Source organism: Morus notabilis, unplaced genomic scaffold (genome assembly GCF_000414095.1).
Source record: "Morus notabilis unplaced genomic scaffold, ASM41409v2 Scaffold6852, whole genome shotgun sequence".
NCBI lineage: Eukaryota > Viridiplantae > Streptophyta > Magnoliopsida > Rosales > Moraceae > Morus > Morus notabilis.
The window spans coordinates 1-10,539 of NW_010360820.1; the positions used below are offsets into that span (position 1 = coordinate 1).

The 10,539-nt window shown below is 34.0% G+C and overlaps 2 protein-coding genes across 2 annotated transcripts; both read left to right on the plus strand.

Moving 5' to 3' along the window:
• The first annotated feature begins 259 nt into the window (after positions 1 to 259).
• LOC21384288 lies at positions 260 to 2,653 on the plus strand. Its single transcript, XM_010097398.2, has 5 exons — positions 260 to 486; positions 1,046 to 1,246; positions 1,407 to 1,704; positions 2,025 to 2,122; positions 2,211 to 2,653. Exons 1-5 carry the CDS (start codon positions 439 to 441, stop codon positions 2,232 to 2,234), a joined length of 669 nt encoding a protein of 222 aa, XP_010095700.1. The 5' UTR covers positions 260 to 438; the 3' UTR covers positions 2,235 to 2,653.
• Positions 2,654 to 4,289: 1,636 nt separating this feature from the next.
• Positions 4,290 to 7,441, plus strand: LOC21384289 (coenzyme Q-binding protein COQ10 homolog, mitochondrial). Its single transcript, XM_024165150.1, has 4 exons — positions 4,290 to 4,990; positions 5,100 to 5,295; positions 5,875 to 6,006; positions 7,040 to 7,441. The coding sequence occupies exons 1-4, from the start codon at positions 4,695 to 4,697 to the stop codon at positions 7,160 to 7,162; spliced, it is 747 nt and encodes a 248-aa protein (XP_024020918.1). The 5' UTR covers positions 4,290 to 4,694; the 3' UTR covers positions 7,163 to 7,441.
• Positions 7,442 to 10,539: the final 3,098 nt, after the last annotated feature.

Here is a 10,539-nt window from a genome sequence, read left to right on the forward strand (position 1 = left end):
TTTTTTTTAGTAAAGTCTTTAACAAGGAAAGAGGAGATATTTTGGAAGGTGCAACAAATATCTTGTGGCGTAACTTTCTACCAAGAAAACAAATATCTTGTGGCGCTTGGCGACTTTTGTCTAAGCAGTTACTACTGAGGTGACGTGGCACAAATGTGGACCCATGACACATGTAAAAGCAATGACAACTGTAACGTTCTTTTGTCCCGACCGCCAACCCAACACCCCAAAAGCGCACATTCCCCTCTCTCTCCTCCAATTCTGAATTCTTCCCCTCTCTTCCCCTCTCTCTCCTCCAATTCCAAATTTAGCCGCTACCAAATAAATATCTGTCCTTCAATCTTATTTTCTTTTTATTTTTATCGTAAATATACAGATAATTTCTTACCAAAGATCAAACAGACAAGGTTTGATTTGCAGATTTCTGGGTTTTCTGGTATGAGGCCAAGCCGGTTGACTTCTCCGGACGGCCCTTCTTCTAGCCCGGTACTTTCTTCTTCCTTCTCTCCATAATTCATTTATTTTTGTTTTTGGTTTTATTTACTTTTTTATATTTTCGGAGAACATGAACATAACTTTCTGAAAATTGTACCGTCATGCATGCAGTTCGTGGTTTTACATGAAAGGTACAGATATTAGATAGGGCGGGTTATGAGATTTTTTTTTTCCTTTTTTCTTGATTTTGTTTCCGTTTAAGCCGAAAGTTTTGATTTTTTTGAATAATTTGGAGTTTATTCCTGTCGTTTCTACATGGGTTTGTTCCATTTTGTTTGGCTAGTAATAGCTTTCTACTTTCGTTTTAGATAAACGTTTACTGGTTTACTTATGGAAACAGATCTAAGTGTAGTGCCAACATTAATACACGCAGCTAAAAAAACTAAATAGAAGTAAAAGGTTGGTTGTTGTTGTTGTTGTTTTTGTGCCTTTTTTTTTTTAATTTTTTGGATTGGGAGGTGTCACTCTGTTATTTATCAGTTGAAAATGGCTTGAAGATATCTTGGTTTTTTTTGTTTTTTTTTGTTTTATGGTGAAACTTGTGTATTAGAGTGCTGCTGTGGAATCGCCAGAACCCATGTCTGTGGAGTGGACAGATGAGAAGCACAGCTTGTACCTTAAATCAATGGAAGCTTCTTTTGTTAATGAATTATATGATTCCATGGAGTTTCTTAGATGGTATCCCCAAATGAAGCATCTCTCTCATGTCAAATCCTCAAAGCATACTAACCCCCGTGCCACTCCCTCCCAGGTCTCTCCCTAATCCTTTTTAGTTGTTATTATCAGTTATATATTTGTGGTGTATATATATGGGTGTGTGTGTGTGTGTGTGTGTACAGAAAAGAGTCGTGTTGTATGTATTTCTTGTCTCAGTACTTTTTTTTTCTTTTTTTTTTTTTTTTTTTTTTCAGTTTAAGGTTCTTCGAAGTGGTTGCTGGCAAAAAATCAATTTTGAGAGAGGTGAATCTCAAGTAGTTAAGACCAATGAAGCTCATGGCAGTGGCCTTCTTGCAAATCCGTGGATCCTGCACTTTAGATCTGCCCGGAGCAACACGCAAGGCGTCGAGTGTTGTGGAACACCGCGACACATGGCCTCTATAAATCGAGCAAATGATTCGGACAGGAAGAAGTCAATGTCGCGTTGGGGGGCTTCTAGTTCAAAGCATTTTCGAGTTTTACGCCATGAGGATTTACATGGCAGCAAGACAGGTATTCAGCTTTGTTTTGGTGTTTTGCTCTGGTGATCTTTACAACTTAGCTTATGTGTCATTATCATGCATCCAAATGTTAAGTGTATCACATTCAACTACAAAAACTTTACTCAATGTACATACTTTGACTCTACGAGGTTAATTCCAATATATCTGTGTAGGTAATTGGTGCATTAACTTAGTTGATCCACCCATTTTAAATATAAAGTCGGTGTTGGAAATCAAAATTAAGAAAGAGGTAGTATTATTATCTTATAAACCAGTAGGAGATCATAACCATATGCTGATTGGTGACTCTGTCTATTTTGATTGTTGCAGAGGTTTCAGACCAGAACTTTGTTGATGAGGACATTGAAGAAGTAAAGTCAAAAAGGGTGAAAAAAGTAGAACCCGATCCTTCTTCTGCAAGTGATCAGGTAAAGATTATGCTCAGCAATTTTCAGTCAGATTGTTCTATTATGTTGACATTGAAATCTTGATTTTGCTCCTCTTTCTCCGGTTTAGCTGGTTCCGCTTCGCAAGCCTTAGTAACTACTCAATCGGCCTAACAAGACTGTGGACGGTCTGCGAGATTTCTAACTGAGGAGTTCATACATTGAGCCTGCTTATAGTAGTGATGATGATGATGATGATGACTAGTAAACAAAATTTAAATTGCTTTATCAAAATTGCTTGTCCGAGCGAGAGATACTTAAGACAGAAATTCATCAATGATTTGTTCAAGTGATTAAGAGTTAAAAATAGGGTGCTGCAAAATGGGGGTGAATAAGGTAGAAGAATTTACTATTAAAGCAATCTGCTTCTAGATACTTAGAGAAAATGATCAGCTTATGTAGATGCTTTAATAATGGCTCTTTTTGGTCTCGGTATTGTATTTTCTTGCGAAATATTGTAAACATTTCAGTCAGTAATTATTATTTATTAGCGAAGATGTTTTTGCTGCAGAAGTCCGGATTCTGTCTTCTAAATTTTTGGCTCTTAATTCTCGGGCAAAGAAAGATGAGCCAAAATACTAGAGCAGAGAGGAATATTGAGTTATTTCTGATATTTTTTAATATATACTTCATACTTTACTGGTTGATTATTGAAGAGAAATGTAGTTAGGCATGTGGTTAAACCTCATTTGTGATTAATGAGAGCTTTTAGCTTGTTGTGACAAAATTTCATGGGAACCTTTTCCTGTCGTTATTATTATTATTTTTGTTCCTGCAAGTTTCTCTTGTCAAGTTGATCACGTTTTTATTCAGAAAGAAAGTTGATCACGTTTTTATTTGAGACATTCTGGAATAAATAAATCAATCAAATTTCGGGAGGCCTCATGAAGTGCTTCTTCTTCAGGTCGCCATGAGTAGGGCTCTGGCCATAACATAATTGACACATCCAAGATTTACAAGTAAAGGGAGTTCGAATAGAGATAAGAGTACAGGGAGTTCAAATAGAGATGAATTGTGTTTGAAAGGTTCTGAATCGATTGACAAGTTCAATATTAATATCTTATCAATATTTTAAGTTGATTTGTATAAAATGTTTTTAAAAAAACTTGATATAAGAGAATTTAGTATTTTGTTTTGTTTTGTTTTGTTTTATTGCTCTATGAATCTGGTCAAGGTATCTCTTTTAATAGGCATTTGAGTCAAGGGAATATTTATTTATTTTATCTAAACATACATAAAAGAACAATAGAAAATGCTTTTCTTATAGCTATACGTCAATCTCTCTTTTTTTTTTTTTTTCTTTTTATGTTTTGTTTTTTACTTTTTACTTTTTTTTTCTTTCATTTTTAATTTCTAATTTTTTTTTCTCTTTTTCTTAGAACTTTTATTTTTAGCTTTTTCTTTTTTTTTTCTTGGTAAACATTTTTTTTTATTTTTTTGTTTATTGTCTATTTTTATTTTTTCCTAATATTTTTTGACAATTCATTTTTTTATAATATCTTTCTTGCAATTTTTTTGTCACTTTTTTTAATTAAAATATTTCTAGTGTGTTTTGATGTGATTTTTACAAAATATTTTTTTGTGATTTTTAAAAAATATTTTTTTCCTCCTGTTCCAATTAATAGACTTAATTTTTAAAAAGATCATGTTGTGACATAAAATTAAACTTATATAGTTATTTTAATAGCACGTGACACAACTAATTTTAATTTCCTCCTGTTCCAATTAATAAACTTAATTTATAAATGCATTTGACCGATTTGAGTTTTCAGTTTTAAGTTTTTACAGTAAAAAATTTTTAAAAAATATCATATTTAATTTTTTTATTACAGTAAAAAACTCTTAAAAAATATTAAATCTTAAATTAAAAATTCGAATATACGGATATTATGAATGCATCTGGTTCAAGTTGTTCGCCTACATCACTGATCTCCGTCGTTTCTGTGATGCAATTTGCTAAAGAAATTTGAATAGATTTTGCAAGAAAAAGAAAACGCAAAAAATAAATAAACTGTGGTGCAGACACGTGTCATTTATCTGAACATCGATTTACTTTCCAGATTTTACAACGTGGCCACGCGCTTCTTCCCAAGACAAACAAAGAACTTTTGTTTTTGTTTTTTTGTTTTAATTTTTAAATTGAGGAGTGAGGAAATAACCTTTCTGAACATATTAAAAACGAAACCCAGTTGCCTTTTTTCCCTTTTCCAAATTCTCAATTCTCGCAGTTTGCAAATTCCTACGAGGAATTTCCTCGGTTCCGGCTTACTTACCAAATTTTCTTCAGCAAACTAGAGTCTCTAATCCACGCGCGACGTCGCGTGAATTCACTCTCACAATTTCCCGCTACCTTCTTCTCGGCCCCCTTCACAAGCCCTAATTCGATTTCTCATTCGCAATTATCCAAATCCCTAGACTCTTCTTTTCCCCCAAATTCCAATCATATTTAAAAAAAAAAATCGAAGATTTTTCGTGATTGTTTTGTTCTGATCACACCAATTTTTTTCTTGAGCTTTTTGAAATTTTAGGATTCCCTATCATTGAAAATTCTACAATGTCGCCATTTACGTCGACGTCGAAGGTGGTGGGGTCCTTAATATCGCGACGAAACGGCATAAGGCATCTCGTCAAGCACGCCGGGAACGGGAAATCGCATCGGATTCGATGCTTTAGTGGAATTACGGGAATCGAGACCCCTTTATTGATCGGAAGCAAACGACAAGATGTATGTTCTTCGTCTTCGATCTTGTCCAACGTTGATAATCTTCAGAGGCGGACGTTTCTCGGTGTCGGTGACGGCGAAGAGGGCGGTGTTCTATCGAAAGTCTACGAGGAAAGGCGCGTCTTGGGGTAAACTTTGTTCAAAGCTTTGTTTTTCCCTCTTTTTTTTTTTTCGTTTTTTTTCCCCGTTTTTTAGGTGTTTATGCCTGTACCTTGCTGATGGGATGTGTGGATTTAGGTATTCTCCAGAGCAGTTATTTAATGTGGTTGCTGCTGTTGATTTGTACCATGATTTCCTCCCATGGTGTCAGCGATCTGAGGTATTTAGACAATATCCTGATGGGTCGTTTGACGCTGAACTGGAGATTGGCTTTAAATTTTTTGTTGAGAGTTACGTGTCCCATGTGGAATTAGAAAGACCCAGGAGGGTAAAGGTAAAATCTTGCTTTGATACTTAAATGAGTTCTGCTAAGAAATCTCCATTCTTTTGTCAGTTAATGGCTTTGTTTTTCTGCTGGTGGTTGTATTTTGCTGTAAGTTTAAAGTGAAAGTTGCCGAGACTTTCTTTGTATGTGCTGCCACTTTTTGAGAATTGAGTAAGGATTAATGCTGTGGTAGGAAGGAGTTCTGGGTTGGTTTTTGGTGCTTTATTAAGTTTTGGAATCTCCGTTTTTCGGAGCAAAGCGGAACATTATACTCCTTTAGTCCTTTTACAATATTCGTTTTCTGGTCTTAACTTTCCGAAAAGGGTTACCGTGAATCCACTCATTCAAATTTGATGTTTAATGTGGACAAGATTTATTAAGTGCAATTTGCAAATCATGTGCTTGAGCAGAAGCCAATATTACATCTAATGCTTCAATTGGAAGTTCCGGTTATCACAACCGACTTTTTTCTTAGTAGAGTTTTACATGGCTTGATTGGCGGCTATAGGTTCATTATGTTATTAATATTCTTCTGCCATCTTACTTTTTGCTTGTTATTTATAATCAATATTTCTTTTTTGCTTCCAGACAACTGCGTCGGATACCACACTCTTTGACCACTTGATAAACACATGGGAATTCAACCCTGGACCAGTCCCTGGAACTTGTAACCTTTATTTCTTGGTAGATTTTAAGTTTCAGTCACCACTTTATAGCCAGGTAAAATTTTGGTTGTATGTTCTCACGTCCTTTAGGTTCCTGGCATCATCAACTTTATCGATATGCTTATTTAGGTCTTTTTAGATTTTCTTAAGTCCAAGCTTCTCATGCATTAGTTGAGTTCCTGATAAAATTTAATTGCTTTTTTAACATTGTTTCTGGACATGAAAGAATAAAGAAACACCTTTGATTTAGTTTCTCATTGCTAGACGGTAGTTCCGCCTTCTGATGTGGAGCAAGGGGTCTTACTTCCCGCCCGCACACACACCACCGCCAATAGTGCTTTCAGTGATAGCATATTGTCTCCACCATGAAAAACCATAATCATCTACTTTATGATATAATCATCTACTTTCACATTGCAAATTATCTTGTTTCCAAGATTGGACAGAAATGGATGGCTGGTTTTCTCACTTCCATATGCTTAAAGATTGAACAACTAAAAGAAACTAGTCGCTTCACTTTACTTATTTATTTTTCATGTTCTTGTTGCCTGCATCTGATGTAATCATTAGCCGACACGTCCGGTTTTTAGATTTCTTTCTAGAGCACAATAATGATGGCCGAGTTTGACGTTCTGATTCTTGAATGACTTAGGCCCTGTTCACTTCGCTGATTCGAGTTTAGAATTCGAGTTTTTCTACAGTAAAAAGCTCTCATAAACAATCACATCTAACTTTTTTGCTACAGTAAAAAGCTCTCACATAAAGTCACATCTCAACTCGAATTCTAAAGTTTGACGTTCTGATTCTTGAATGACTTAGTTGATGACTCTTTTTTGACTCAACTTAAATGTGATGGTTATATGACAAAGAATCTAATCCTACGAGGATCATTCAGTTTCACTCTTTTGCTTATGCATGTTGATTATTGAGGATCTTATTTGCACGACTGTAATTTGCGATTGTTATGAACTAAGATCCTGTCTCGGTTTGGCGTCTAATTATGATACTTTAACATCCATTCTTTGTCTCATAGTGTAAGGTGTAAAATTGAAGAATTGCAATGCTGACAATGTTGTCTTGTTTGTCAGGTGGCATCCATGTTCTTTAGGGAGGTGGTCTCTCGATTGGTTGGCTCATTTAGTGAGCGCTGCCGATTGGTATATGGGCCAGGAGTCCAAGTTCTCGAAAATTCATATGGACAGAGCACTTGAAATAACATGTGCACGGGGTAGTTTTTGTTTGGTATTCAACCCGGTTGTCATTGAAGCTATACTGATGGGGTGTCACAGTTAATAAAACTTTCCAAACCCTAATTTTGTCACAAGTCATCAGTTTATGCCCATTTATTTGGTTTCATTTCTTACATGTGTTCACGCTTTAATTGCTTTTCTAAACGGTTGGGAAAACCGGCAAAGAAGCACCCTCTTTTTTCACCCGGACTATCACGTTGTCTTCTGAGCTTCAAAATGCGCGACTCAGTACCCTTCGACTTTGAAACGTTTATGAAAATATTCCTCTAATAGTTCCATCAATTTTTACTAATGTGGTATTACATTTATCAAATTAAAACCTAATTTCTAAATATAAACGTTAAAAATTATCAAAAATGAATTATCTTTAAAATATAATTTTCTAACTTTTTTTAATATCAAATCACGGAACCCTCGACTTGCCAGTTGCGACCACTGACTTGCCAGTTGCGACCACTAACACCGCAACCTCTCTTTGCTCTCACTGATGACCACACCCTCACCGGTTCCCTCAACCCGAACAGTGCCATGTGCTCTTCACCGTATCTTGTCTCTAAATTGGAGGTGTGGGAGGTCAGGGATTTTGGTTGCCGTTCTCTGCAAACATTACTTTTCATTTTTTCTGTTTCCAATCACAGCAAACCCTAGAAGCTGAATGCTCTACAGAATTAACCTAAGGTGTCTCCTATATAGCGCAAGGATTCCTCTTGGTTTCTAGGTTTTTTTTTTTTTTTTTTTTTTTTTTTTTTCCTTTTTGTAGTTTAGAAATTTGTCAGCTTCATTTCTTTACGTTATTACGCTGTTGTTAATCGGAGAAGTGAAAACATATAATTTCCATTTGCTTGGCTCAGCTATTTGGTTTCGGTACTTGGTCTAGATGTTTGTTTAGAGAGTTCTGCATCGTTCAAACCATACTTTTTGGCTTTACTTACGGTATTTTTTCTCACAAAAAATTTATTTAAATTTCAAAAGTTAAAATTATGAATTATGATTTGAATTCATGAACTAAACGGATCATAATAGAGATTTTGGTCCCACGGCGAATCTTGGTACTTTTCTCTTATTTTCTTCTTAATGTTGTTTCTGTTTTGAGTTTGTAATGGGAAAAGTGAGATAATTATCAAGAAGAGTAAAATGTAGATTTCACCCTCATTTGGGCCACTCTGTGCCTTGTGGAGGATGTGGTTTGAGACTGCTTGCTTTTATTGGGCTTTGGTATAGGAGACTGGTGAATGGGTGACAGTGACACCCACCTCTGAGTTTCATCTAATAGTTAAATACATAGATAATTACATATATATCTATGCTTCCATTTCCTCTAAGAAACAAGCTAGGGGAATTGGGCCAGTTATTAGAGATTCTGAAGGTATTGTTTTCTCTATTCACGAAGATGAAGTTAAAGCTATCTCCATGAGTCCCCTACGGGTTTTAAACGTTGGTTTGAAACTTCAGTTCGTGGAATTTGATACACTGACAATCATCCAAGCAATGAAACATTCCTCTTCTTTTTGTAATGAGTTTGGTTTATTATTGTCAGATGTATCTAGCTTATTATTTCATTTTTTAGGAACTAAGTTATGTCATGTGTATAAGGAAGTTAATAAAATTGCCCATACTTTAGCTGCTTATGCTCTTAATATAGATGATGAGCTAATTTAGTTGGAGGAAACTCCAATGGTCATAGAATTTGTTATTGTATCTAACAGTTATTCTTATTAATAATAACATATTCTATTCTCAACCCAAAAAAAAAAAAAAAAAAATGAAATGAAGAATGTCCATAAGTTGTTATATTTGCATATAAATTTGTAAAATAACCTGTAATGATATTTCTATCCCTATCAACTACCTTTTAAAATCAGTAATACAAATTCACAATCACCCGCATAAAAAAGGTATATTTAGAATTATATTACGTCAGTAACCACAAAATGGACATATTGATAATATTATTGAATAAAAAACATCTAAATATGGAGGATAAAAATGATCATTTCGCGTAAATTCTTCTTCATTCTAATTCATCCACAAGTGCGTGGCTGCCATTGACGAATAGATATTTTATTTTTAGAGTGTTGGTGGAGTCGCTGAATGAAGGGAGGGCATGGATTAATTGATATTCTAAAAATATACATTTTTTTAATTATTATTAACAATAACAATAAAGTTCGTATTTTGTAACTAAACCTTTTTTTTTTTTTTTTTTTTGAGAAATAGTAGAAAATAGCCCAATATGAAAACCTTAAGAAAGTACATAGGCCAATTTTTAGTTATAGAAATTAATAGGTCATAACTTGTCAAGTTATAATTCATAACCAGATAAGTTATGGACAAACTTCTCAAGTTATGGTTCATAGCCAGACAAGTTATGGACAAAAACCATGAATAACTTGTCAAGTTATGGTTCATAACCAGACAAGTTATACCATAACTTGACAAGTTATGGACGAAAACAGTAATTTGGCCTATTTATTAACTTATGTAAACTATTGGCCTATTAATTTTAATTCATCTCAAGTCTTGATCTATTTCCCTCTTTCTCCCTTTTTTTTTAGCAAAAGTTTTAAAGTTCATGGAGATTGAGTGGTACTGCATTTTAAAAATAGTGCAGGTTTAAAAAATAATCCTAAATTTTAGCTTTATTTAAGGAAAGTGTTGGAGGATCAGCTAGGTAAAAAAGATTCTTTGCCCATGAATTGGCTGCAAAATATACTGGACAAGTCCTTATCGTATTTGTGTGATTTCTGAAAGAGGCTCTGGTTAAGATGTCCAGCTAATCTCTTTATTGGTTGATCTTTGCAGATTCTTGAATCTTATTTTATGGGGTTTTTAGTACAATAATTGCCCTCCGAAATTGTCATAGTTTGGCAAATTGAATCAAACTTTCAAATTTGACAATCAATCCCACAAACTTATAAAATTGTTGCAATGTACCCAATTTTACTAAATTTACTCAAACTTTTTATTAGATTTAAGGGATTAAAAATTTAAGAATTAAAAGATTTGTGTGACATTTAAATTAGATGTTAGAATTTTTCGTCGAACGTGTTTTTTGACATTAATTCAACACAATCATAGTCAAATATGGGCATATAGCAATAATTAATTTATAAGTTGAAGTAAAAACTTGTTAAATTAAACGTTCAAAGGGTATTGTTAAAGCCATACAAGTTCAAAGAGCAAAGGTATAAAATACACTATTTTATAACCAACAAATTTAATCTATTGTTTATTATTATCATTATCATTATTATTATTATTATCGTTGTTATTATTATTATTATCGTTGTTATTATTAATATCGTTATTATTATTATTATTATTATTATCATCATCAT

What these genes read in the sequence shown, in the direction of transcription:
- LOC21384288 (XM_010097398.2), top strand. Translation starts at nt 439, where the DNA reads ATGAGGCCAAGCCGGTTGACTTCTCCGGACGGCCCTTCTTCTAGCCCG. An exon ending in CCCGTGCCACTCCCTCCCAG is followed by an intron (nt 1,247 to 1,406) that starts GTCTCTCCCTAA and finishes TTTTTTTTTCAG; the next exon opens with TTTAAGGTTCTTCGAAGTGG. An exon ending in CTTCTTCTGCAAGTGATCAG is followed by an intron (nt 2,123 to 2,210) that starts GTAAAGATTATG and finishes TCTCCGGTTTAG; the next exon opens with CTGGTTCCGCTTCGCAAGCC.
- LOC21384289 (XM_024165150.1), top strand. Translation starts at nt 4,695, where the DNA reads ATGTCGCCATTTACGTCGACGTCGAAGGTGGTGGGGTCCTTAATATCG. An exon ending in AAAGACCCAGGAGGGTAAAG is followed by an intron (nt 5,296 to 5,874) that starts GTAAAATCTTGC and finishes TTTTGCTTCCAG; the next exon opens with ACAACTGCGTCGGATACCAC. An exon ending in AGTCACCACTTTATAGCCAG is followed by an intron (nt 6,007 to 7,039) that starts GTAAAATTTTGG and finishes CTTGTTTGTCAG; the next exon opens with GTGGCATCCATGTTCTTTAG.